General features: G+C 36.0%; 8 protein-coding genes across 11 annotated transcripts in view; 3 read left to right on the top strand and 5 right to left on the bottom strand.

The window, feature by feature from the left end:
• Nucleotides 1–31: 31 nt before the first annotated feature.
• LOC100631518 (uncharacterized) lies at nt 32–3,601 on the top strand. The gene is made up of 7 exons (XM_003383751.3): nt 32–177; nt 247–525; nt 1,644–1,811; nt 1,881–2,269; nt 2,334–2,606; nt 3,054–3,221; nt 3,342–3,601. Exons 1-4 carry the CDS (start codon nt 127–129, stop codon nt 1,992–1,994), a joined length of 612 nt encoding a protein of 203 aa, XP_003383799.2. The 5' UTR covers nt 32–126; the 3' UTR covers nt 1,995–2,269; nt 2,334–2,606; nt 3,054–3,221; nt 3,342–3,601.
• Nucleotides 3,602–3,743: 142 nt separating this feature from the next.
• On the top strand, nt 3,744–5,306 carry LOC100631644 (uncharacterized). Its single transcript, XM_003383752.3, has 4 exons — nt 3,744–3,935; nt 4,050–4,283; nt 4,334–4,468; nt 5,054–5,306. Exons 1-4 carry the CDS (start codon nt 3,822–3,824, stop codon nt 5,174–5,176), a joined length of 606 nt encoding a protein of 201 aa, XP_003383800.1. The 5' UTR covers nt 3,744–3,821; the 3' UTR covers nt 5,177–5,306.
• Nucleotides 5,229–11,022, bottom strand: LOC100639597 (protein phosphatase 1 regulatory subunit 16A-like). Its single transcript, XM_011411604.2, has 9 exons — nt 10,680–11,022; nt 10,480–10,550; nt 9,396–9,645; nt 8,957–9,081; nt 7,890–8,018; nt 7,755–7,830; nt 6,550–6,691; nt 6,393–6,498; nt 5,229–5,960 (listed from the first exon to the last, which is right to left on the bottom strand). The coding sequence occupies exons 1-9, from the start codon at nt 10,906–10,908 to the stop codon at nt 5,484–5,486; spliced, it is 1,605 nt and encodes a 534-aa protein (XP_011409906.2). The 5' UTR covers nt 10,909–11,022; the 3' UTR covers nt 5,229–5,483.
• A 505-nt stretch (nt 11,023–11,527) lies between these two features.
• Nucleotides 11,528–18,790, bottom strand: LOC100639720 (tonsoku-like protein). The gene is made up of 20 exons (XM_020008758.1): nt 18,482–18,790; nt 18,345–18,440; nt 18,072–18,300; nt 17,706–17,948; nt 17,495–17,666; nt 17,317–17,437; nt 16,938–17,092; nt 16,724–16,876; nt 16,544–16,666; nt 16,294–16,495; nt 16,154–16,245; nt 15,862–15,951; nt 15,570–15,806; nt 15,401–15,490; nt 14,904–14,945; nt 14,791–14,859; nt 14,053–14,740; nt 12,725–13,039; nt 12,143–12,447; nt 11,528–11,786 (listed from the first exon to the last, which is right to left on the bottom strand). Exons 1-20 carry the CDS (start codon nt 18,765–18,767, stop codon nt 11,625–11,627), a joined length of 3,870 nt encoding a protein of 1,289 aa, XP_019864317.1. The 5' UTR covers nt 18,768–18,790; the 3' UTR covers nt 11,528–11,624.
• Nucleotides 18,791–20,088: 1,298 nt separating this feature from the next.
• Nucleotides 20,089–20,718, bottom strand: LOC105316592 (uncharacterized protein C1834.10c-like). The gene has a single exon (XM_011411606.1). It carries the CDS (start codon nt 20,716–20,718, stop codon nt 20,089–20,091), a length of 630 nt encoding a protein of 209 aa, XP_011409908.1.
• A 28-nt stretch (nt 20,719–20,746) lies between these two features.
• Nucleotides 20,747–22,416, top strand: LOC100639975 (mitochondrial genome maintenance protein mgm101 homolog). Its single transcript, XM_003383817.3, has 5 exons — nt 20,747–20,897; nt 21,014–21,129; nt 21,241–21,341; nt 21,575–21,778; nt 22,135–22,416. The coding sequence occupies exons 1-5, from the start codon at nt 20,764–20,766 to the stop codon at nt 22,267–22,269; spliced, it is 690 nt and encodes a 229-aa protein (XP_003383865.1). The 5' UTR covers nt 20,747–20,763; the 3' UTR covers nt 22,270–22,416.
• Nucleotides 22,417–22,510: 94 nt separating this feature from the next.
• On the bottom strand, nt 22,511–25,603 carry LOC109593739 (uncharacterized). 4 transcript variants are annotated; one of them, XM_020008763.1, is made up of 8 exons: nt 25,517–25,603; nt 25,274–25,343; nt 24,857–25,091; nt 24,736–24,803; nt 24,363–24,627; nt 24,156–24,302; nt 24,046–24,102; nt 22,511–23,999 (listed from the first exon to the last, which is right to left on the bottom strand). In XM_020008763.1, exons 4-8 carry the CDS (start codon nt 24,742–24,744, stop codon nt 22,684–22,686), a joined length of 1,794 nt encoding a protein of 597 aa, XP_019864322.1. In that variant the 5' UTR covers nt 24,745–24,803; nt 24,857–25,091; nt 25,274–25,343; nt 25,517–25,603; the 3' UTR covers nt 22,511–22,683. The 4 variants fall into 4 exon arrangements, with proteins under 4 accessions (XP_019864322.1, XP_019864323.1, XP_019864324.1 ...); XM_020008764.1 differs by lacking the exon at nt 25,274–25,343 and having other exon boundaries at nt 25,517–25,600; XM_020008765.1 differs by lacking the exon at nt 25,274–25,343 and having other exon boundaries at nt 24,857–25,141; nt 25,517–25,598.
• Nucleotides 25,495–27,432, bottom strand: part of LOC100640102 (lysosomal alpha-mannosidase-like) — a 6,100-nt gene continuing 4,162 nt past the window's right edge. Inside the window, exons 13-23 of the mRNA XM_020008698.1 lie at nt 27,404–27,432; nt 27,240–27,332; nt 27,127–27,177; nt 27,015–27,082; nt 26,850–26,951; nt 26,721–26,808; nt 26,588–26,674; nt 26,153–26,380; nt 25,926–26,075; nt 25,761–25,872; nt 25,495–25,701 (exon numbers count right to left, since the gene is read on the bottom strand). Coding sequence (XP_019864257.1) covers nt 25,595–25,701; nt 25,761–25,872; nt 25,926–26,075; nt 26,153–26,380; nt 26,588–26,674; nt 26,721–26,808; nt 26,850–26,951; nt 27,015–27,082; nt 27,127–27,177; nt 27,240–27,332; nt 27,404–27,432 — 1,115 coding nt within the window. The 3' untranslated portion in view covers nt 25,495–25,594. The remainder of the gene's footprint in view (nt 25,702–25,760; nt 25,873–25,925; nt 26,076–26,152; nt 26,381–26,587; nt 26,675–26,720; nt 26,809–26,849; nt 26,952–27,014; nt 27,083–27,126; nt 27,178–27,239; nt 27,333–27,403) is intronic.

Consider the following 27,432-nt stretch of genomic DNA (forward strand, 5'->3'; position numbering starts at 1 on the left):
TTCACAAAAAGGCTTAAAGGCGAGCAAAAAGGTCACAACTCAAGTTTAAAAGCTCGGAATCCATTCCATTCTGCTGCTGTTTCTCTTTGTTCTCTCTTTGTTTGCTGCTCTTATTTCAGACGGAAAATGGTCGACAAACGTACCTGTGGAGAAATCTGGTCCCGTGGATTTGCAACTGTAAATTGATATTAAAACCTTGATTTTGCTCAGTTTATTACTCGGTTTTATTATTGTCCATACACACAGGGCATCCCAGCTGTTGTGCTTCTCTTCTTGGTCATTGCTCTTGGTTTAAACAACTCACCAGATAGTGACAACCTTCCATTCTCAACTGCCAATTGCTCTAATCTTAATTTGGATTTTCTTAATCCAAACAACATTAAGATCTCCACTAACATCTTCTGTGGCATCTTTTCTGGGTTGACTCTATTTGTCATGGTTTATCAGATTGTTGTCATTGTTTTGAAGGCTTTGCAAGTTGGTTTCTTGGAGAGCCGAACAAATAAGAAGATATTCTTTTGGGTGGTGAGTATATCAAATGGCATTTCATTTCATTTCCATTTGTAATCTGCATAATCTCAGTATGTCCCTTGTGTGATTGCAATAGATGGGCACTGTCTTGTATGCTTTTTACGACCATCTCCAGGTCGTTCCTAAGATTATTTTTGTCATAGATAATAAATATTTAAATTTTCACCCACGTGTAATATTTTAAAGTTTTTAAGTTAGTTTCATAATCCTTACAAAAAGTTCAGCTTTTACCGGTAATTTTTCCTAGCTGCAAATCCTTTACCCTATAATCTACTGTACATTATAATTAGATATTCATTTGCTAGTGGTTACCATTGCTCAGCATCTCTCTCTGCATGGTGGAGGTTTGTTCCTATAAATACACACACAGTACACAGTATACATTGTTGCACAGTCATTGTGCAATGATCACATGACCATCAAGCACACATAATGCAGGACATGCTATTGCACAGTCACGTGTATTTCTTTGATAGTCACATGTGACAATGAATTGTTATCGGTTTCTGAAGTGTTGTGCAATGAGTGGATTATTTAAATTATAAAAAAAAACAAAAACAAGATTGGTTTAATATACTATGTACACTGTACAATGCATTACTATACAATGCAAGTGTCTGATAGGTTATATACTATGTACACTGTACAATGCATTACTATATAACACAAGTGTCTGATAGGTTATATACTATGCACATTGTGTAATGCATTACTATATAACACAAGTGTGTGATAGATTATTGTGATTTGTAAAGCTGCTGTAGGTTGCCAATTTGCAACTGGACTGATGGAAATTATATTACATGTACACTGACATGTAACTAGTTAGTATATTTATAATTAATCTGCTTCATATTAAATTATGCCTTGTGCAGTTGTGGGCTGTGCCTAATTAAACCAATTTATTGTTATGCTAGTGCCAGTGGATGTGCTTTTACTACGCACTTGTAATGAGATTAATGAAAATTTAGAATCATTTTATGTGCTGTGTCAAAATAGTTTCTCAACATTGATCTAAACAATAGTTTAATACAATCTGTTGTATGTCCTTTTGGAAAGGAAAGAAAAGGATGCAATTTTGTGCATATTTATCTTTTTTTTTTGATTACTAGGATTCTATCCTCTTGAATATTTTTGTTGCTGTCTTTGCTGCAATTTGTGCTGGAGTTGTTTTCTTGTCTTCTTATAGAAATAGCTACTTGACAGTCTTTGACAATCAGCTTGATGGGATCAGTACAAAGCACTTTGGTGTGACTACTGGCATGCTCTGGGCAGCTTTTGTAAGAGAGAGAGAGAGAAGGAATAGTTTTGTGTTACCGTACGTTTATAATAATCTTTCTCAACTGTAGGGTTTTTCCATCAGTTCCATGTACCAGATGATCAGTGTTTTGGGACATTCCTGGACTACTCATGGCAAGTGCTCCAAAGAAGAGAACAAAGAAGAGCTGAAGAACATGCATTGATTTGCTTACATTGGAGATGATTCATAACTTTTATATTTTTGTAGTTGACTAGTGACCTTGTAATGTTGGTTCTTTGCATTTACATTATTTTTCTATTAATTAATAAAGGCACGGCTAAAAATTTTAGAGGCGTGGTTTTGCACTTGAATGAATTAAAGTTTTGATGAGTGTGTGCTATCGCTTTGTATGCAGTCTACCTCTCTACTTGTGTTCCACAGCAAAGAATAATGTCTAACAAAGTGTCTGCTATACTCTGGTCCCGTGGTTTTTCAGCCGTGAGTTCATTTCATTTCCGAGAATCAATGATTATACAAAATTATTGTCAATAAATAACATTAGGGCATTCCAGCCATCACCCTCCTGTTTTTGTGCTTGGCGATTGGTTTTAACAATGCTCCCTCCAATGGCTCCCTCCCTCGCTCCCTCACAAACTGCACGAGGCTGAGCCTGAGCTCTCTGGACCCAAACTGGCTCCAGAGATCAGTGAACATATTCTGTGGTTTGTTCATAGGACTGACAGCAATCTGTGTCTTTTATCAATTGATTGTCATTGCATTGAAGATCTGTGCTGATAGTTTTATCGACAAAAATCTCAAGTACTTTTATTGGATTGTAAGTTTAAAAAGCCAATGACGTTGTCTGTTTTGATTATTTAGATACGTGTGATTTTACGCTTTTAGTTTTAATGAGTGCTAATTCAGTTGCATTTATTTGCTAATAATTAGTTGTCATTAAACTGTACCAATCCATTTTATTTCTATGCCATCGCTTATTAGATAGAAATGTTTGTTGTAATGGAATGCTATTCATTTTTAAGCATGAGATCATTCATAGTCACAATAGCTGACCATGATTATTGCCTCTTGTATGATTATTATCCCTAATGTATTAGCATGAGGATTTAGAGTGAAACTCAGAACTAGTATTATGTACTCTTGGTTGGAGAGATGTGAGAAGACACTGTGTGCCAACATTGCAGGAACACAACACTCACCATAGAGAAAGAGAGGAATCGAGAAGACATCTTATTAACAAAAGTACACTTTTTTCTTTATTTAGGAAGTCATTTTGGCCATTGTGTTCATGTCTTTGTTCATCGGGATAATCGTTGGCATATACCTCCTGACTTGGCTTAGAAGTGACTATCTTGATGCCTTTGAGCAACGATTGAGAAATGTTGACACAAAATATTTTAGTATCACATCTACAATGCTTTGGTTTGCCTTTGTAAGTGAGAGAGAAGAGAGAGAGAGAGGGAGAAGAGAGAGAGGAGGAGAAAGATATCTTGAAAGATATGGAAGGTTAAAAAGTTACTCTCAAAATTATGACAAAGACATTTCTTAACAGGGTTTCAGTATAAGCTCAATCTATAATATGATCAATGTTCTTATTTCTGTGGTGGCAAGCAAGGATAGGTGCAGCCAGGAGTACAATAGGAACAACATTGAGATGAAATGAATCCAAAGAAATCCTTTGATATATAACTCTGACAGTTACTATTGATTTTACATTCATTGAGTATCTATTTTATTCCATATGTGATAGGTCTGTGTTTAAGTATTATGTCTCTATTCTTAGCAGATGTCCAATAAATATACACACTTTAATTCATTATTAATGGTACCAGTAACAACAATTAATTTTATTATTGCAACTTTGTAATTAATTTTTTATGAGCTCCACCTATTTAGTCATAATGAGTCATAGTGACGCTTCCATAGTCTACATTAAATTTCGTGTCCTCCAGCTCTTCTGTCATTCATTGTCCTGTCTTTTGTACCTTTAATTTCTCAAGAGCTTCTTTCCATCTCTTAAATAAATCAAAAGATGAGTAGTTTAGTTGCTAGTGCAGCCGGTGAGGTACTTGGTCCAAGGCCCGGTAAAGCAGCGTGCAGTTTCTGTCAGGGAGTCCTGGAGATGGTACTTCGAGTTGGAGCTCTGGTAAGCTCCTTTATGTAGCATAAATGCATACATTGTAATACTGTGAATAAAATTAATGAGATATTTGATTTTAATTTTTAATGAATTATATAATATGTTTTTTTTCTCTGCTAGGTTCTTGGTGTTTTGTCAATCATAGTTGGTGCACTAGTCATCGGTTTCAATACTGAATACGAAGCATCAACTAACGAGGATGATCTTAATACTACACAGGCAGTGACTAATGCAGCAGGAGCTATTGATGTTGCATCTGGTGCCCTTGTGGTAGTCTGGGCTCTCGTGATGATCATACTTCGTATTTGCAACATTGGGCTCCTTAACCTGAAGAGCAAAATATTCCTGGCTATTGTAAGAATTTGCCCTAGATATACAATAATAATGCTCCTTTTCTCTAATAGGATATTATCATTACTATTGTTTTGGCTGTGATATCAATTGCTGGTGGTATCATAAGTGCTGTAGGAGCTCCTGATTGGGACAGTCTCAATGGAAATGACTCTGATGCAGTATATGCTTCACTGATAGCCGCCTCTGTAAGTTTATAGTAACCGAAATACTATACTATCATGCTATAGCATTGGCTTGCTGTCAAAACTTACAACTTGTGGGGATGATGTAGTGTTTAATGTGCTCAATAGGTTTCTGTGGTTGGGGAATCAATTTAATAAAGCCTCTTGGAATGCAGGGCCTGGTCAAAACTGTAATTAGAACTGTAACTTAGATGTGTCAATGTTCTGTACTATGGCAACGCTAGGCAACCGATAAGAATGCATTCTTCTTAGACCATTTTGTGTGCAAACATGCAAGGCATTGATCTTCTCAGTAAATTAAATTAAGTATACTGAAAGAACATATACACTAATATTAATTTGTTGTGTGACATTTACTAGCAGGAAAGCTAAAGCATGTCACGTCCTCTGATGTATCTGGCATCTATTAGCTTTCAGTATACAACTGTAGTAATTGAATATTAAGGATTATACTGACTATAAGCCATAATGATGTTAGTTCGATATTATTGATCTAATAATGTTCAATTTATCTGCTCTTGCCATGTGCTACCTTGTAGCATTGAATAGCTCATCAATGACCTCATTTGTTCTTATTTCTGTTTGCAGATTGTGTGCTTGGTTACTGGAATATACCTTGTCCTGCTTGTCATTTTTATGATCATTTACATCTCAAAAGAATGGAATGATAAAATTGTCAAGTACACCATTAAAGATGCAGTCATGGGTTGAGGGAACAAGCCGTGGGTGAAGAGGGTGGTTAATCTTAAAAATTAAAAAAATATATAATTATGATCATTTTTTGAACTGATTACAAAATAACAATCATTATAGTATAGTACTGTTATCGTTATATAAAAAATAATGTGAACAAAAATAAATTTTTTATTAGTAATAATGATAATAATAACAACAATAGTGACGCCAACATTAAAAATCTATTAGTTCGCAACAAAAGATGTCGTTAGCTCTCTCTTTAAAAATAATGCACACAATCACACGCAGACACAATCTGCTAATAATGTAATATGCATCTTTACTATAAAACAACACAGCATTCTCCCGATGCACCACCCCCTGAAGGTCGGTTTTTACGTAAACTCCCACTGGATCCTGCTGTCTCAAATTCTGTGTACGAATGCTCACTGTTCTTTTGTAGAGTGTCCAGTTTCACTGGGGTTGGTTTCTTGTTGCGTAAGATACTAACAATGTCCTTCTTCTCTGGGTTGAGTGCTTTCTCTAGTTCTCTTTCAAGCATCCCTTCCTCCAGTTGCTCAGGACTGTGTGGTGGTAAGGGAGAGCTTAAGCTGTCAAGAGGTGATCTAGATTCAGGAGATGACCTAGTCTTCTTTTCAGCTTCTTCCCCTCCTCCTCCTCCTCCTCCTCCCCCTATAAGTGTTGTCTCCTTCACTTCATTTGCTGGAGCAGCTGCTGTCCCACTCGTTACTGACAGCTCCAAATCATCTAGTAGAATATCATCGTCCATTTTCTCTCCACTCGCTGTTCTTTCTATATCCTAAGGCATGTAATAAAAATCATTATTTTAGCTCATTACTGAGATTCCTGCCATGAGCAATGATTATGTAACTCATTAGTTAGACACTTGCTATGTGAAATTTACAAGCAAGTCACAGTGATATAATTCCTGTCAACATTAGAAGTGGTTTTAAAAATATTCATTAATTACAAGGTTCAGCATTCTTTAGTTAAGTGGGTCAATTAAAAAATTTAATTTGATTAGTCTTTAATATGTATCTACATACAGTACAGCCTCTTATAACGGACAACTTTATTTAATGGACAGCACCTAGTGTATCAATTACATTCCTTTACTGTATAAAATAATCTCCACATAAAGGGCACCTCTGTATAACAGAGACACTTTCTTAAGTCAAAGTGTCCATTATATAGAGGCTAGTCTGTACATGTTACTGTTACTAAAACTAACCTCAGCTTCTAGTGACCTTTGAAGCATCATTTTCTCTTCTCTCATCGACAATCTCTTCACATCATTTTGCTGGCGATCACTAGTACTTTGTCTCCGAACTGATAAACTACACAATCATCATGTGACTCTCATGTGACCATTGTATTGTGTACAATACCTTCTGTTTCGACCACGAGACTCTGAAAGTCCAAGCATGTCTTCCCGTGAGGTGGAGAGAGTGAGAGAGATAGACATTGGAGCAGTGAACTGTGCCTTTAGATCAAGGATGTATTGTCGAATTTCAGGAATATCGGAAACAGCTAGAGAAGGAATGAAGAGAAGATTATATGGGCCAGTTTATGGAAAAATCCCTGTACTATAGCCCATAGTTTTTTCCAAAAAATGGCTCCGAAATCACCTCCAATTTTTATTAAATTTTCTGATACATATTGATGTCCTTATGCTGTGTAGAAAATTTGAGCTGATTCCGACAGAAATTTTTCGAGTTATGGCCATTTTAAGAAACGGGCCAATTTTTGAAAAACTCCCTGTACTATAGCCCATGGTTTTTCGAAAAAATGGCTCCGAAATCACCTCCAATTTTTATTATATTTTCTGATACATATTGATGTCCTTATGCTGTGTAGAAAATTTGAGCTGATTCTGACAGAAATTTTTCGAGTTAAGGCCATTTTAAGAAATGGGCCAATTTTTGAAAAACTCCCTGTACTATAGCCTATGGTTTTTTTTCAAAAAATGGCTCCAAAATCACTCCAAATTTTTATTACATTTTCTGATACATATTGATGTCCTTATGCTGTGTAGAAAGTTTGAGTCAATTCCGACTTAAATTTTTAAAGTTACGGCCATTTTAAGAAACGGGCCAATTTTTGAAAAAATCCCTGTACTATAGCCCATGGTTTTTCCAAAAAAATGGCTCCGACATCATCCCAAATTTTTATTACATTTTCTGATACATATTGATGTACTTATGCTGTGTAGAAAGTTTGAGCTGATTCCGACTAAAATTTTTTGAGTTATGGCTATTTTTAAAATAGGCCAATTTTTGAAAAAAATCCCTGTACTATAGCCCATAGTTTATTTGAAAAAATGGCTCTGAAATCATCCCAAATTTTTATTACATTTTCTGATACATATTGATGTACTTATGCTGTGTAGAAAGTTGGAGCTGATTCCGGCTTGAATTTTTCGAGTTATGACCATTTAAAAAATAGGCCAATTTCTAAAAAATCCCTGTACTATAGCCCATGCTTGTTTTAAAAAATAGCTGCAAAATCACCAATTTTTATACTATATAGAAGTTAAAAACAAAGGAGATATAGAGCTAGGAGAATAAAGTTTAAATAAAAGAAATTAGCTCACCAAAAGGAGTGTCACCGTGAATATCTTGCATTTCTAAATCAGCATTCTTCTCTGCTAATAATTTCATTGCTTCTCTCTATTAACAACAAAAATAATTCCATAATCTACTGTATAAGTATATTATTAGTATCTTACTTGTTCCCAACAGACGGCAGCATGGAATGGAGTCCAGCCCTCATTGTCTTGAATGTTAATGTTTACTTTTGGCTGAGAGAGAATGAGCTCCATCACCTCTATGTAACCATTAGCAGCAGCAATGTGTAACTGAGAGTAGAAAGAGGAGGGAGAGAGGGGGGGAGAGAAGTAAAGAAAGAGGGGGGGAGGGTATATACAATATCACTTTACTCCACTGTTATGTTATTTTATCAGTTATCTTGTGTATCCACCATATAATGATTAATGCCAGTATTACTGTATGTTAAAACAGCTGCTTCATACTAACACTGATGGAGCTATTGATACACACACACAGACACAGCTCGGACAGCATATCTCAAGACAAAACAAACAAGAGCAGCAGAACTGAAACTTATTGAAATGGGACTAACAAATATGAGATATTGGTTGCCTGTTGTAATGATTACTGATTAAATGTCCCCATATTTCATAACAACTCTGGTTTATCATAAACCATACATAGCTCTACAGTGACCAGTATGTGTCTGGAGGTGAGTATCAGTAATGTAATACCTGAGTCCCTTGATATCTGCCCTCAGCTTCACCTCAAGCAGATATCTCAGTCCTCAGGTATTACATTACTTATGAAAGCAATTAAGTTACTAATGTTGATGCTATGTAGAGTATGAGGTATATATTGAATTAATCAGACCACATTAAACAATACTGTACTATGGAGTCCTATTTAGAACAAATACACAACCTACTACCATTACCAGTAATGGAGTGTGTACTAGTTCAATCATTGAGTATAAACAACAGAACAATGATTGTATAAAGAATTCATAAACACAAAGCCCAATCATCATTCATTACAACAATACATGTATGTACACACACACAGTAAAGGCACTTATAAGGCTCGATATGGCAATACTACAAGTACAATAGACGAATGTAACATTATTTTAATCCAATTTGACCTTTTGATGTATACAAAACCAATTTCTATTTTAGCATATATAAGTGTAGCATCAACTTTTGTATAACATATTGTAAGTTAATGAATGAGGTATGTTTCTTACTGCTGAAGCACCATATTTATCTTTAGTATTAACTGATCCACCATCTGATACAAACGCTTTAAGATCAGCCAGCATTGTCTTTGGAACCGAGTCACGCAAGTATTTACAGACATCATCAGTGTAACCTGTCGAAGAAAGAGAAGAAATGAGTAGTCTACATACAGAAACAGAAAGAATTCACAGAAGAGGATAGTAAACAAAGAGTTGTTTATGTCAACAAGTAAACAGCATAAGTGTCCATCAGCGAATGATATTCTACAACTAAAAATAAACTATTCTGAAAGCACTTGTTCCTTTTTCTTGAATTAAAATTAAATCCTAAGCTATCGTTAATTTCATCTTTCTCCTTCAAATGACACAAGTATAAAAATGGTCTGTAGCTAAGCCTCCCATTAATTTATATTCTTTTCATTCATTTCTCTTTTAATTTATATCTCACCTTCTTCCAACATCTTTTGCTGTATAACGTGCCTAATGTCAGCATCACAGGCTACATCGACAGGCATCTTGTCGTCATGATTGACACAGACCAGGTTAGCCCCAGAAGCTATCAGGAGGTTGATCATGGGGAGGTTACCACAAGCAGAGGCAGCATGGAGTGGGGTCCAACCCTCTATGTCTCGTGATGTTAGATCAGCTCCATTATCTATTAATAGCTTAGCCATGTCTACTGTGTTCTCAATGCAACACTAAAATAATAATAATAATAATAATAATAATAATAATAATAATAATAATAATAATAATAATAATAATAAAATAATTTACTGGAATGCTTTGTTACTAATAATAATAATTACATTTACTTTCAATTTTAAATAAGGAGTTACAACATTATATTTACTAATTATTAATCAGACAATGTCTGCTCCTTGTTCACAGACAGAAAATAAACATAGGGTTTCAGTAGTCTCCCATATGATCCCCTTTTATTAATAAAAATGAACTTCAAAAGATACAATGGGCCAATAGTACACACATAGCTTTCCATGAGAGGAAATGGTATACTCAATTAAAGCAGTAGGTACATACAAATGCTGAGAAACAAGAGTAGCTCAATAACACATTAGTCATTATACTGTAGCTAATGGAGTGAATTCAGTATAGACACTTTGAAATCAAAAAAATGTGTAATATTTCTCATATAATGGCCTGTCAACCGTAGTGTGATTTTACAGTATATACAGCCACTATGCTGGCTAAATACCACCACACATAAGATCAATAATAATGTAATAAGCTGTTGTGTGGTGGATATGCTTATTATGCTGCTGGTATCACTCTATTATCCAATTCAATGAAGCCAGGAACTTGATTGTGGTCACTTTCTATGAGTGTAGCTTCTTGTTGTCTGAAAAGACAATAGATTAGGAAGAGTACAGTGCAAATCAGTTTTGGATGGATGTTGTTCAACTAGTTGGACTGTTATATTGGGTTTAGATAAAATTTCCAAACTTATTAAAAGAACAGCAATATCTCACAGAGCAAGGATCTTTAAAGGTTTATTATAATACTAAACTCACCCTGTGCAAAGGTGTCAATCCATCTGCGTTACTATGGCTACACGTTACTCCTTTAGCCAGTAGATTCGCCACTGAACATAATAGGAAAAATTAATAATAACAATAATAAATAAAATTAATAATAACAATAAGAAATAAAATTAATAATAACAATAAGAAATAAAACAATTATTTTAAAGCAAATTCCATGGTCAACTAACCTTCCTCAATGTTATTCTGCTGCACAGCGTCATGGAGGAGAGCAGCTTCTTCAAAGTTGATCCTAGTCTTAGTTTTGTTAGACTTGCCGCTATGAGGCCGGCCCCGCTCAGTCTCCGTGTACCTCTTTAGCTGTTTCTGCCTCCTCTTCTTGGCCAGTTTGAGTCGAGCCGCGTTGCTCATCTTCTCGAGTTTGGGCATTTCCTCAATCAGCTCCTCGTGGTCCGCCATTACCAATAATGAAAGTATTTGAGGAAGAAAGGAAAAGAAATAAAAGACTAAAGTTCTTTTTCTCCTGCAGCCCTGCTTGCTTTACTATGCTTTATTATAAATCAGTTACAAGCCACACCTTTAAACACACACACACACCCGCATGCTTAAATTCAACACCTACACGGTTTGAGGGACAAAAATAACAGAATAAAAATGATAAACATATATTATAGCTCTAAATCAAAGTGATATAATAGCTGTTACTATAAATATACATCGTATGCTAATAATAGATTCAGTCTCTCTCGGTCTTCAATAGATATATCGTTATATCTCAAGTCAGCTAGATTCAGTTTTAATTGAGCCATAGACTCCATCATTGTCTCCTCCAGAGGTGACAGTAACTGACAGTCCATTAGGTAGATGGCTTGCAGTCGGGTTTGCTTACAAGCTATCATAACCTTGGTACAGCCAGTGTTGGCAAGAGAGCGGTTACCAGTGAGGTCTAGTTTAGTGAGATTGCTGAGAGAAGCAAGGGAGCTACATAGTAAGAAATATTATTATTATTATAAATATTAAAATGACACAAAAGGATTATATAAATTATACTGCAACACATAAGAATGTTTACAGAACATGAATCAAAAATATAATTAACAAAAGTGATGGAGAATCAAATCAACTAGCATTTAATTTATAAGCATACATGATTTACCCTCGGGCATGTGTTATAATTAAATGCCTCCATACCTCGCGAGTGATTCTACATCATTGCTTGAAGTTAGTGAGGCGGACACGTTAAGCGATTGAAGATGGTGACAGGAAGAGAGTGAGAGCAAGTTATGGCTGCCAAGAGGACAGCAAGAAAGACTGAGATTAAGAACAGAAACTGGCAACTAGAATTATCACAAAAAAAGAAAAAAAAATTGTCAGTGGTACATGTACATGTACATATTCATGGAATGTTCTATAGGCCAATAGTTTTAGTAGCATATAATACTTTCAGTTGAAGTAGAGTACACATTGAAACTGAAAGTTCATATTTTATTTCACTTTACTCAGTATTGGATTGTGAATAGACAATCAACCACCAAACAAATTAAACTGTAAAATAAATAGCATACATATTAATCATCGATCTTTAATGTACATGTACATGTACATGTACATGTACATGTACATGTACATGTATCCTTTCCAATTCATGTACATGTACATATTGTTCTATCAGTTTTTCACTGTAGTAGTATACCTTTATAGTATAAGTAGTAGAAATGACAGAGTTCAAGCTGAGAGAAGTTAATCTTAAATCAGCGAAACAGCTGATGTTATCTTCGATATGATTCTGATCCAGAACCAGTTCTTGTAGTCCGGCTAGTCCGACCAGCGTACCAGTGAACCCAGTGTGTGCCTCCAGTGTATACCCTGTTATACCACAGTCAGCGAGAGAGAGGTGGGTGAGTGAAGGAGTCCGAGAGAGAAGGAGAGAGAGGGAGGAGGCGACGAAAGGTCCCAACTCATTGTGACTCAGTTTCAGCGACTTCAGAGGAAGAGGGTCTATTAAGATATTGAAACTGGATCATTAATCAGTCGATTGACAAACATGTACATGTACGTATTGATTAGATCTTAGGATAATGACTACATGTATAGTATAGCCTCTCTTAATGGACACTCTCTATAGCGTACACCTCCATTTAACGGACAGCACCTAGTGTACCAATTACATTCCTTACTGTATAAAATAACCTCCACATAAAGGACACCTCTGTATACCAGAGATACTTTCAAAGTGTCCATTATATAGAGGCTAGTCTGTACATATATAACTTACTGGAGGTAGCAGAGGTTGTTTGTGTTGCTAGTGCAAGAGAAAGACTCTGCAATCCAGTGCTAGTGATTCCAGTGCAGGACAGGTCTAAGTGATACAGTGTTGGCAGGTTAGAAAGAAGCTTTCCAAAATGAGACAGTGAAGAATCAGTGAGGAGGAGACCAGAGAAAGAGAGAGAGGAGAGAGAAGGGTAAGCTAATAGCGTGTGACATAGAGAGGGACAGTGCTTGGGCTGTAGAGTGAGGTTAGAGAAAGAGAGAGAGGAGGGAGAAGGTGAAGTTGAGCTCTGAAACAATTGAAGTAAACCGGAATGAACACCTGGAAATAATAGAGAAGAGAAATGCAATGCTACTGTAATAAAAAATGATAGTTACTACACAGTAATATGATATGTGTATGAGTATAAATTAGACTAATTTTTAAAGGAAATATTTCATGATATATGCATCAGTAGTGATTAAACTATTTTTAAAAAGATGACATACATGTACAAACATACATACACCCTGCATGACAGACATAGCCCAATAGTTGTAAAGATTCAGCAGCTAACGTGTGATAGTGAAGACTTACTTTGATCATGTACACATGGAAAATATCAACACAGAATCAGCACTGAGACTGAGTGGGTGTGTCAGTAAAAGGATAAGAAAGTACAGACACACACACAATAATTAACAGCTGGAGATTATAGAGAAACAAACACGTGTCCAGACAATTATAAAATTGGGATATAGTCCATCAGTACAATGAAGTCTAGTTTAACTACACAATCAGGCTTGAAGTGAAAGAGATACTACTTTCACAGCAAGGATCATATCACAGAATTGAATTTCATATAGCTAATTTGACTATTTCTACTTTATTTCACATACAAAAGTTCACCAATTAAACAAAAGTTACATGTGGTCATGTACATGTAGCAAGACACACAAACTTTCCCTGTACATGCATACAGTTTAAATCTACAGCAAATTAATGCTGGGAATAGTCTGAATGACATGTACTATACACAAGTACATGTATAAGAACATCAATAATTCATTACAACTTTCACTTCCTAAGTAATGCTATTTTCTAAGAATGAGATACTCTATTGTAAATTCTTCCCTTTCCTACATACTCCCAGACACTAGTAGACAGTACACACAGAAGCCAGCACTAGTTACAATTATTGCATATCATACAAATCATTAAAATGACAGCATCAACAAACAAAAACACTTTGACACTAAATCACATAAAGATAACAACTGTGTACGTTTAAATAGATTTAGTACTATACGTCAAAAATGGCTTCAAAAATTCTTTTTTTTAACTGGTAAACCTACTTGATTTAAATCTATCACAGATGGACTCGTAGTGTTGAGCAATGGGCGGAGTTTCCCAGTGTTTGACCACACCTACTACCTCATCCCCTTCCTGTAGAACCTCCACAAGTCTATCAGTGGGGAAGAGGAACGCACCCTCTGACGTGGTCAAGGATAGAACAGGGCGTCGGCCATGCTGATGGAAATAACGTTCACTAGCTGCCTCGGCCAACGACCCAATGGTTGTCTCCGCCCCATCGTCCTGTTGCCATGGACACGGTACAAGAAATGTACCATCGTCAAGTCGAACTTTGATTCTAACAAATGATGAATGAGTGGGTGGAGCTAATGATTGAGTGGGTGGAGCAAGTAATTGAGTGGGTGGAACTAATGATTGAGTGGGTGAAGGAAGCACATAGGCTAGTGGGCGTGGTGATTGAGTAGGCGTGATACATAAATCAGGATTGCTGTGATTTGAGTCTTCGTTCCAAAAAGGTTCTACCTCCATATCCAGTGGATTGCTCCGCCTCCTTTGAGTAAACTGACTCTGGTTGCCATGGTTACTCGATCGTCTGGTAAGTGGGTGTGTCCGTCTTCTCTTTTTATTGGGAGGGGCCATGTCATCTAATAACCAGCCATCTTTATCGGCAATGACTCCACCCACTTCCTCTTCCTCCTCTTCATCTGATACTACTGGTATTAGTGACGGCTATACATGTGCAAAGACATGAAATACATTAAACGTGTTCCTTTCCTTACGAGTGTCTCCATGTTCTCAATGTCTTCTTGTTGAAGTGGGTGGACTATTGCTACAGGAGGAGGGACACTCTATCAAAAAACGAAAAATAAAAATTAAATTAAAAAATACTTACATGCCCTGTCCGTTGTCTTGGCAGACCTTGTGCCCTAGTTGCCTGTAAAGAAAGAATTACTAAATTCGTGTACATGTACATGTAATACAGAGAAGTGGAGGAAGATGATGGAGTACATGCAAAAGAGAAGCCTTGAGAAAAAGCCTCCTTTTTGAGATGATTCCAATGTTTATATAAAACAAGTAATCTCATATAGACACAAAACATTCAATTTCAATGTGACATAAATGTACATGTATGGGTACAGGACATCATTAAGCAATTATCAAATTATGAACATACATTGGAAATTTGATTAAATGGACTAGTAAGCTTCATCAGAGTATAACAAATAATTAAATTTTTAAAGTTGCTTCAAAAATTGGTCAATGACATTGTATTTTGTCAAAAATGGCTCTGAGAGATTTTTTAATTTTTATAATTTTTCCTGATACATAATACATGTACATGTTCTTATGCTGTTCAGCAAGTTTGAGTTACACGTATACGATGATTACTTCAATCAATTTGTCTCTGATTTCGATATAATCAATGTCATCTTTATCTTTAACTAAAGCATCCAGTATAATGTCAAGAGCACATTTACCCTGAGAGAGAGAGAGAGAGAGAGAGTCATCATTATGACAATGTTCAGTTAAAACAGACCAGGAAAATGAATAGACACACCTCTTTATTTTTGATAGATATATCAGCTCCTCTCTCCAATAGCAACGAGACCACACCCACATGTCCGTTACTGACAGCGTCCATTAAAGGAGTGATCATGTTACAGTGCATTCCGCCAACATCGTTGATACTAGCACCGTGACTCAATAAGGAATCGACCACGCCCAGGTTGCCATGGTTACACGCCTCGTGAAGCGGAGTCCAGCCACAATAGTCACGAGCGTTGACATCAGCTCCCTAAAGTGGGCGGGGCAGAGAGGGAGTGGTCAAAGGGTTAAATTAGCGTACGTACATCAGCTAGTAAGTCTTTGACTCGGTTCAGTTGATTAGAAATGGCAGCAACATGTAATGGAGTCTCTCCTTTCTCGTTTCTCTTGCTGTGCTAAAAGAATTAAAATAGAAAAAGATTAAAAATTATATTCATGTACATGTATCTGTGGCTCAAAATTTTTGCCAATAGCGATTAAAAATTGCTTTTGCAGATTTTATTTTTGCAAATAGAAGAGAGTTAAACTTTTAAGGATTAAACTTTTGTATCATCAGAAATTTTGGGCTACAAAGTTTGGTACTTCCTTACAACTAACTTTGGCTTTCCTTCGAACTGCCATACCTCTTAACTGTCTCGTTTGGTGGGTGTGGTCAACTAAACCAATTTCCTCTTCCTCTACTTCTGATTCTAAAAATAAGAAAAAAAATACTTTCATTTTTGCAAAGTCAGCAATACCTGACGACGACAGGACAAGCTCCTCTCTTAGGTCTTCACTATCAAGGGGCGTGGCCTCTTCTGATCCCTCCATTTTGATTGGTCGCTTCAGTTCAGGGTGTTCGGCTAGTAAAGTATCAAGTTTCTCCTCATACTTTTCAGTTTGTTCCTCAAGATCAGGACTATTAGTACAATATGATACTAACGAATCATAAGTATCTATCTGATGAAAAATAAGAAAATATAAAATAAATACGTTTCACATACTCACTAGTGATTTATAATCATTGACAGATGATGCTAGCTCGATTGCAGTGTGATACGCCTGCATTGCTTTCTTCACATCATTAGAAGATTCATACACTCTAGCCATGTTAGCCCAGCTACAGGCTTCCTGCAAATGACACACTCATTATTACATCACTTTACATCACGTGACATCATCGCTCACTTCAGATGGGTGACTTTGCCACATTTGTAGCTCTTTCTGATGATATTCAAGAGACTCTTTGTACTGTCCATTGTCGCAATACGTCTCCGCTATTGAGAAATATATCCTTGAGATATCCTTCATTTCAAAACCATGTACCTCAGCCAAATGCAGCTGGAGAGAGAAAGAGCATTTTAAATTTAAAATTTTAACCCAAAAGAGAAGTAAAAGTCACCTCTTTCTGATAAAATTTGACAGCTGCTTCATAAAACTGATACTCTTTATTGGCACACATGTCCCCTAGTCTATCATACACTTTAATCTTCTCCCTCACGTCATCATAAACTCCTTCACCAGTAACTGACTGACTGAGCGATAATATCTTATTAACTAAAAAGAATAAAATAAATAAACACATACCACGCTAACAATGATGATTGTTAATTTAATATAGCTTATTATCATTATTTGGGTGAAGCCATTACTGGCAAAGGAGCGTTGTTTGTTTATACATGAACATCTAATGAAGGACAAAACCCAGGTAATGCTTTACATTCTTCTAGTTCTTATTATCAAGAGTAGATAATCTTGTTACTATTAATAATAAGACTGACCCAGCTTATATTTCTTTATTAGTTGCTGGTATTCATCATCAGGCCAATCCTCATCTGATGCTTTTAATGTTAATTTCATATATTTCTTTGCATTTTGGAAATCAACAAGCTTAATGTACACCTGGTGGACAAGAACATGTATATCTATCACTTATAAAATGGAATGATTATTAGTTACCATGGCAATCTGAAAGAGTGTCACCGATCTATCGTGTTTGATTTTGCTCTTTTCAGAAAACCTCAGACTCTCCTCTAGTACAACAAGAGCACGGTTCGGTGTACGGGCACTAATTAGAATACCGGCTAAATTAAACAAACTTTGCCAAGTAAGTTTATGACAGTCGCACTTCCTAAAAAAAAGAGTTAAATATTTGATTGACCACACCCACTTTGATAAAGAACAAGCTTCTTCGTAATGCTTTTCAGCAGATTCCAAGTCTTTATTATCCTCAGCTACAAGGCCCAAGTTAAGATAAAGTCGTCCTTTCATTTCTTGAAGTTCTTTCTCAGTGACCACGCCCACTAAACCATCACAAGCTTTGAGGGCTAGTATATATGCCTGACTGGCTTTGTCTAAGTATTTGGCCACGCCTACTGACTCCTCCCCATCACCTTCTTTGTACCTCTCGTACCTAATTCATAAAATACATGTACATGTAAATTGCTAGAGATTTTGGCGGGCATCAAATTTTGTGACTTAATCATATCAATTTTTTAAAGCACAAAATTTGATTCTATCAGTAATTTTAACTAACCATATTTTCCCGATAGTAGCATAAGCTCTTTGTATCTCTTCTCCACTCTGTAGGTCTTCCGCTAAATTGAGATACTGTTCCTCTTCTTTCAGAGACTCGGAAAACCTGCCGAGCTCAGCAAGACACTCCCCCACTTTACGATGACCAACTGCCACGCCCAGTTTATCATTAATACTCTCCGAGAGTTGACACTCTTCGATATGATACTTTAACGCCTTGTGGTGATTACCTATTGAGTGATAGGGTTAATTAAGAGGAGGTGTGGTCACTGACCAATCTGACTGTAGTAGAGGCCTATATTGTTACATATGGAGGCAGCCTCTTTTAGATTATTCTTATCGTATGCTCTTTTTCTCTCTCGCATAAATCCTATTACAAATAAATGAACAGAAAAGAAAAAACAACTGTACTTTCCAGTTCTCTGCCCGCCATGATTATTGGATTTCCCGCGAAAATCTTATCTTCAATACCAGGCATGCGCAATAGAACAAACCGGGCTCGGGAATAAAATGGGTGGGGCTGGCACTTTGCAAAAGAATGCAGGATGGCTTCTCTGGGTGAAGTAGAGCCGGTGGCTGAGCTCCCAAGACTGGTATCAGGGTCTGTGGTGTCTGTAGACGAGAGGGAAGACAATGGAAGGTCTCGATTTATCTTTGAATTGAATCTTGGCTGGTCTGATGGCTCAGAATCAATCATATTCCGAGGCTACCAGGACTTCTTTGATTTCCACTGTCAGCTGTTGGACTCGTTCCCCGAGGAGTCAGGAAGCATAAAAGGAAGCGAGAGGATCATTCCTTTCCTCCCTGGGAAGCAGGTCTTCCGTCGTAGCACCAAAAACCTTGCATTGCAAAGACTTCCCAAGCTACATCAATACATACAAGAAATCCTCTCACTGCCTGCCCGTATGCTGTCAAGCATAGTTCTGCTGGCTTTCTTGAGGGACAACTGGGAAGAGGAAAAATTAAAATATTTCCCACCACCAAAAATAGAAGAGAAGGCTAAAAGTAAGAACTCATATTATCTAGCAATTACTGAACTATGTACTTTGATCTACTGGTACAGAGTTCATCATCAATCATGCAATGAATAATAAAAATGATGCAAAAAAATTATAAAGCAATTTAAATAGCCCACTCTTTTACGATCCATAATTGAACATTGTTGTAAATATTTGTAATGTCTGCCTGACAGACAGTCAACATTATTACATTACCTGTTTATCTACTGACACAATCTAAAGTAGATTACTCTCTGATCTACATGCTATGGACAATTCTTTTCTACTCATTCCATTAACAGTTAGATCTAACAGCAAAGACAAAGGCATATCTGATGATTTCCTGAAAAGTATAGAAGCAGTCAAAATGGAGTAAGCATTAGCATGCACTGCACTTCATTCTGTACTTAAACAAATAATTTATTTATTATTAATTATAATTGACTATCTGTATATGCACTGTAGTGATGAGTTTACTGTGAGATATCAAAGGCACGGCTCACCGCAGTCTGACAGCAGTGACGATGTTTTGAATGACATGGCTGGATCTGGTGAGTATGAACCAATGCTGAGTACAATGAGTAGCTCAAGGAGTGATGGGAGCTTAAAAGGAAGAGGGAGATCAAGTTCATACAGTGGAGAAGAGCATAGAAAGGGAAGTATCAGTAGAAAGAAAGACAGTTGGAAAGGAGGAAGCTGGAAAGGAAGCAGGAGAAAGAGTAACAAGTATTCCAGTGATTATCGAAGAGCAATGAATGAAGATGAAGCAAGAAAGAATGGAATGGAAGACTCTCAAGAAGGATTGTTACAATAATTACAAACAATTAATTACTGCTGGCGACTAATCAAACTATAATTACTCAAATATTTTTAAAGCCATAACAGTCGTTATATTTTTGCACTAGTATGATTGTTGTTTTAATCATAAGTTGTTACAAATTGATGCGACAGTATAATGATTGTTAAGGATGTTGACAACATTATTGTATACGACGGTCGATAGACAAATATATCCACCTGCTAGTGTCTGGGTGATTCGCCAAAGAACACGTCCGGTCCTGCAAGCTTCAATAACAAATCAATGTCATCGAATATATTAGCGTGAAGGTAATAGACCCGGTCTTTAGCTTGGAATGTACTGAGGCTTGTTGCTTTTGTAGGAGGTGCGGTTTCAGAGACATGGAAAATGCTTTCTTTCTCACGGCCGATCATATCGAAAGTGAAAGCTCTCACTTGACCACTCCCCCTGTCATAATACATACGTGTGATATAACTCTTAACAAACCAGTGGAGCAGTAGGGTAGTGGACACGCCCGCCATTAGGACAATGGTTGACATGGCAACACGGGCGACCAATGGGGTTGCAGGATTACCAAAATAAACGAGGACTGGAGATAGAGAGACGGTGAGAGCTGCCGTCGTCATTGAAAATATCTTTAAGAGTCGGATAGGCTTTGAGAGAGGACCAACATAGACTGGAGTGGGTGAAGATTGGGGCGTGGTCAAAAACCGGACATACTTGGAAATAGGAGGCGAAGGAGCTGATGGTGGTAATGCATTTAATGATCTGAGAGCTATAGATAATACTCCTCTAGTTGGGAGCCTGGTTCTACTGCATAAACGAGATGAGAAGGAGAAGAGTACACGCATTTTGATAGGATAGGTGATGGGCGTGATCAGCCACACCTACTAGACATGGCTGTTCACGTGTTCAGAGCAACTTCATCTTCTCGACTAGTTTTCTCTTCATTCAGAGGATTATTGAGGACACCTGCTAGCAGTTATACTACTGAAAGTGCCACTGAAGAGATTAACGAAATAGCAGAATTGTAATAATAATTTTAATTAATTTTTAATAGCATGCTTTTCACAAAATTATTATAATTATTATTGATGTTTTGGGGATTTAGGAAGTTTTGATATTATAGGATTTTGTTTTAATTAGGCCAGGAGTAGATAATAGCTCTTTTAGTGGCTTATCGTTAAGAAAGTTCTCAAAAGAAATAACGGACAAATTACTAGCACCTGTCAATGAAGAAGACATAGAGATTAAACCAGATGGTAATACACTACACACGACTCTACATAATGTACATGAATCATAATGTAGTATAGCATGGTTGGAAAGTAGTGCTGTGTGTGAGATTTCGTTACGTTTTATTTTTGTGTTAGGTTTGATATATTTACCTGAAATAATGTATCGTCGTATTCTCAATCAATCCTTTGGTCCTGGGGGGTGGGGCTTAATGCCACGAGGTGAAATCATTTATCAAGTGAGTTAAGTAATCTGTATTTTGCAGCATTTTACCTTTTTATTCTTTTAATTTCATCATCTTTTAATTGCCACTTATCAAATGAAAGCTTGTATCAATTATAAGTTTTGGGGCTACATACTAAGAAAATATAATCCTATATAAAGTATAGGAGGTACCTCTAATAGAAGTACTGTGTAGAAATTAAAGATAGGGAATAGATTAACTTAATATTCACCTTTTCCTCTGGTTAGGGTGAGTCTGATGGTGCCCAAATGGTAGCTAGGGAATATGCTCTTTATTGTGAGGGAAGGTTTGTGTCTCAGTCGCTAGGTGAGCACACCTTCTTTGGGAAGACTAACCAGCAGTATGGTAATGCTTGTGAGTCAGCTAAGTCCAGTGCATTGAGGAGGTGCTGTAAGGATCTGGGGATATCCAGTGAACTATGGGACCCTAAGGTATTGGGTGCACTGTACTGTTATCATGCATGTACTGTACTGTGTACTGTACATGTATGTCCTTTAGCCTAACTAATGTACAGTGTAGCATCTATAAATGGACTTATGGAGCAACTTTTAAAATTCATAGAAAAATCCAAATTTGATCTGAATCAGCTCAAACTTTCCACACAAGAATTGGAATACTCTCCTTTTCATTTTGACAAAACATCCTGTACTTGGTGTTTTGCCAAATTTTCAAACAGCTTAAAAAATTTACTGAAAAGAAGCTGAGCACTATGCAAAAATCCTATAATAAATCCTGAGTTTATGCTCTCCCTCCCTCTCTCTCTCTTCCTTATATATCATGTACACAGTTTGTCAATCAGTGGAAAGATAAGTATGCTATTGAGGTTTGGTGTCAGAATCAAAGGACAAAAGAGAAAAAGAAGTTTTGGGTCAAGAAAAACTCAAAGCAGCAATTTAGTTATCCATGGGTAGCAGCTGCCTGACTTTAAATTAACAGACAAGTTTAATTTATTGTTGCTAATCATTGTCATATTGTCGCTATCATGTGCAATAAATTTGTGGTTATTATCTATTAATTTTGTGGATTGATTTAATTATATTTCTGGTTAATGGAATTTTATCATTCAGTACATTCAAAAGTATAGAAGTACTTTTACAACACACGTGTACACACACATGTACATGCTCATGTATGATGTATCGCGTCTTGCAGTGATTGGAAAGTTAAAATATTATTTTTAATTGTAAGCAAAACTTTCACAAATCATTGAAAAGAAATTTCATTAAAAATAGTGAAATACCTAAAATGACAAAATGACAATAATAATACTAAATGTATTCTAAGAAAAATAATTAGTAACTAAGGACTACTAGTAGAGCTAGCTGAGCTAGAGGCTCTATCTAGAGTCAGTGCTATCAAAAAATTTATCTAGTTGTGCCCTGTCCCATGTTTTTGAGATAAGATCTCCAGGTTCAATTCCGTCTGGAATATCGGCTGAAAATGGGTACCTTGCTTCTCCTATCCTTCCTGCCCACTCATAATTAACTATGTTGATATAATCTTTGCCATCTTTAAATTCCATGAAAATGTTATTTGAAGTTAGTTTGCCATGACAGAATCCATGATCATGCAATACCTTTAGTGCATCTTGAAAAGGTTCAGGTTCGCTTTTATTATCTGGATATTCTTTTAAGTATTCATCAAGATGCATAATTCCATCAATGTATTCAATGACAACTGCTGTGTATTGAGTTCCTCCTACTCTCTCTTCATAGTGGATTAGTTGAGGTGCACATCCTTCTTTGTACATTAGAGCATGTGCTTCACGGCAGTATCGCTTTGTAAACTTGATGATTACATCAACCTCTTCACCATTGTTATATGTGAGGGTACCTTTAAAGATGTGCCTCTTCATTCTTTCCTTATATTGAATGCTACCTTTATCGCATGATTGAAAGACAGGAAATTCTGGGTTATCTATTCTAGTATTATTTTTATAATAGGCCTGTATTTCTCTAATGGCATCTTTTAAAGCTTTGAGTATTCTAGCAACCCTGATGGTTGCTTCTTCGTTTTGATGAGGTACGAGCCAAACAGAATCGACTAGCCTATCAACAAATACGTATTTGCCAAACACAGCACCTGATATGGATAACTGTGGACCGACTAATTCTAGGAGATAAGCTGGGGCTGGACATTGATCTGGATATTTACCTTTTAAAGATTGTACATAATACCCAATGACTTGTGCATAGCTATCGCCACTCTCATTCTTAACCTCAATGAGTATGTAACATTCTGTACCAATTGATATATCCACCTTATACCCTTTATTTTCATGGACAAGTTCACCTTTTAACGTTTTGAATTTCAGACTCAATATTTTGAAAAACTCATTATGTCGAGGTTCTTCAGTATTAAAATACTTTGACATTTCAGTGCACATTCGTTTTGCGAATTCGTAATCTTCTCTTTCCAGCACAATGCTAGCATCATTAGAATCTTCAATGAATTTCTGGAACCCTGGGTAATATAACGTGATGTCATCGCCAATAACATCATCACGATGATCACAGATTGGTGTGCCTTCTTTTTGGAGTTTTTCTTTTCTTGTCTTTGTTTCCTTTGGATCCTTTCCATAATCACTTGGACGACCAATAGTATCTTGCATCATTATGATTTTACATTTCCGTGGTGGTTCGTCATCATATTCTAGTAAAGCTATTATAAGATTGAGTTCTTCTATGAATAAGCTTACCAATTATTAATCCTTTGTAGAAAGGAGTGTCAACTATTAACTCTTCATGTGTGACTTCTTTTAGTACATAATAAACTATTGTAGGATTAAGATTGTATGACCATGCTTACCTTCATCTCCTTCCATTAATTTCACAACCTTTTCTGGTAGCAGACCAAAGTATTTTAGTAGAGTTTCTATTGTATCTTTTACATTGAACGGAATTTTGTCTTTAAGTTCTTTGTTTTGAAATTTAATCTTGAGTGTAATGCTAACTTCTAAAATTGAACACAAAAACTAAGTCATAATACACTAAAATACTAAATGAGTCTTCTTACCGAGTCTGGTTACAACAATCAAGTGCAACTCTATTATATCCTTACTGTTCCTTTCATAACTACTACATGGGCTTTCTCCATTGAGAATTTTCTCATCTTTATGCCAAAGATGCATAGTATCTTTTTGATGTATACGTTTTTTATGTATTAAGTTTAAACGAACAAATTTATATAGATTTAGTGACTCTGAAGTAGATGTATTCCATTCCCATGTGTATTCTTTGGGAGATCGTACACCAATAACTTTTACAAAAATGCAAATTTTCTATAAAAAGTAAAATTTACATAACAAAATTATTCTCATGCACATAATGTATAGGTATTAAATAACTTGTATCCTATTTTTGGTAAAAATAAAAAAAGGTTGACGTACTGTAGTCATAATAATGTGATTATACCCTCTTTACAGGCTCCTTGGTAATGCAGCCACTGGTAATAATTCTAGCAAGACATCATTTTGATAATACTGTATACATAATAATATCAATTCTTACTATTATTGACAGAATTAGAGAATTGAAATGAAATACGACACACTTTTTAGAAGAGCACTTTTAAATAGGAATTTTGACTTGCTCAGGTAGAGAAGGCCTGGGTAGCAAACAGATAAAACTGAGACTGAGAAGTACTCAAAATATATTTCAAGTTTATAGGATCAAGCTGATCCTTATTTTGACCAAATAAGGTACTGACTGGCAAGATCCTTCCCATTGTGGTCTGAAGGTTATTCTAGGAATAGATAACCACTATAACTGACATCTGTGCATTTTTTATTTTACCTAAATTAAAATTATACATATTGTAAAAAATCTAATGTTATGTATGCTATGCTGTGCTTTTAGCTATTGGTGAGAAGCAAATCAGAATAGGACATACAAAATAAACATGTATATCCACACCACAATACTCACACTGACAGGATGCTTGTAGCATCTAGCTAGCTGTGCAACCTTTGCCAAGTCCTTATTTTGTTGGGTCCACCTAGTTATTTTAACATAGAGATTCTTGATAATGATTATGGATACTTTCCCATGCCAATGCTCTCATACATTGGGGTATTACAGCTCAAAGTCATAGCAATCCAATGTGTGCATGTGCAATGAGGTACATGTACCTGTTATATAGCAAAACAAAATGTTAATGTATTCATTTACAGCAAATTAAACAGCATCAAAATGAGGCCAAATGTATAAAAGCAACACTGCATAGTGTACAGGAAGAGAAGTGTTATGTCAGTTTCTGGTTTCAATGGTAATGTTAAATGTACGTATCATCATTGGAGACAATGAGACAATAAAATCAGGACCAGTCACAGGAGGGAAATTAAAAGGACCAGGAACTACAGAACACATTATTATCATTACCACTAACATACAGTATACAGCATTGGGGACATACCAGTTTCATTGTCTGTTGTCTGCCATTGCAGTTTCTTTATATCAGATAAAGCTAAGTTACCTCCTAAACCTAGCTCTGTTACTTCTTTGATTTCAAATGCAACAAACAGATCCTAGGAATGATAATGATTACAACAATCAATGATTGTACTAGTAGATAATGTACTTTTAGTTTAACATTAGCAGTAGTTGACCATTTCTCAGGATCAGTTGATTCAAACTGATGATCCAAACGAAGGAGAATTGTAGACTGATCCAAATGTTCAAGAGTCAGTAAATGAACATTATCAGGAAGAGGAATAGACAATCCATTGTACTAAAAAGAATAATAATAACAAATATAAAAATAATAATAATATTATTATTATTATAATAACAAATGTAAGTCATTACCATTAGATTATAATGCTCTAACTGCAGTCCATTATTTAAAGTGAAGGAGAGCTCTGGTGTCATCATTAATTCTTCAGCCATCATTCTCTGAGTATACGCTGAGTCATCAATTGTATCAAGTATCAGTAGATGCTTCCCTCTAATAATCAAACCCTTTCCATTCACTCCTAGCTCATCCAAAGGCTCACCTACCCCTCGTTTATCATCATACAGGAGCCTCCTATGAACCTTTAATGGTAGCATACATGTGGATAGCTGAAATGATATTTCATGTATCTGTGTACTAGTCTACTTATTGTATTGGGGGTTTGGCTCTACTAATTTTTATTAATTTTTATAATTTTATTAATATGTCCCTTTATTTCAAAGATATCCCTTGTCAAATTTGCTACAATTAGTACACACACTATTAAATAAAGTACACTATTCACTTACCATCAGTTCTACAGATCCATCAGTGATACTAGATCCTCCTTGTGATCTATCATTGAGTACAGTAAACTGAATCCCTTTCTTTTCGTCCTAATACATAACAGAATTAATAATGACTACACTTCAATTAACTAACTCTTATGTATATTCTGCTATTAACTGGATAATAGTTTCCTGCTATTGGTTCTGTATTGTTATACTTCCACGTAGGCCGATAATTCCTCCTGTAAGGTAGTATAGAAATGTTATATTGTGAAGTACTTACACTCTCTTTTGCATATCTCTTCCATTGGAATCAGTATAGAATGTGGAGTCACTCTTAAGGTCAGTTGTGAAATGTGATATTATCTCTTTACCCAATCCATCTCTAATATGATAACAGTATCATTAATAATACGATAGTTGATAATGTTCACAGCAATGATTATACTTTATTGGTATCGGTCCTACAGTGTACTCTAGCTCAACTGCTGGTCTATTCTCATACAATCTAACAACCTAACAGTATGAGTCATGAAATAAACTAATGCTTTATTGCTAACTTGAGATACCCATGGGGAGAAAACCTGCCTAACCTCAGACAACAAATCACCCTATAGATATACATAAAATCATAATACTAGTATTTTCCATTTTAATATTCCTTGCTTTATACCATAATGGAAGTCATTTCAGCATTATTATTATTATCACTGCCAACAGGGAATGTTGCTGAACTGTTCGGACGGAATATATAAGCACCTGATCTCTGTGGACACAAATGCAAGCCATTGTTGTGTGTTCAGAGACATAATAACAATAACTTAATGGATGATTTACCTGTGTACTGTTAATGTTGTTCCCATCAC

Source organism: Amphimedon queenslandica, unplaced genomic scaffold (assembly GCF_000090795.2).
Source record: "Amphimedon queenslandica unplaced genomic scaffold, v1.1 AMPQUscaffold_13507, whole genome shotgun sequence".
NCBI lineage: Eukaryota > Metazoa > Porifera > Demospongiae > Haplosclerida > Niphatidae > Amphimedon > Amphimedon queenslandica.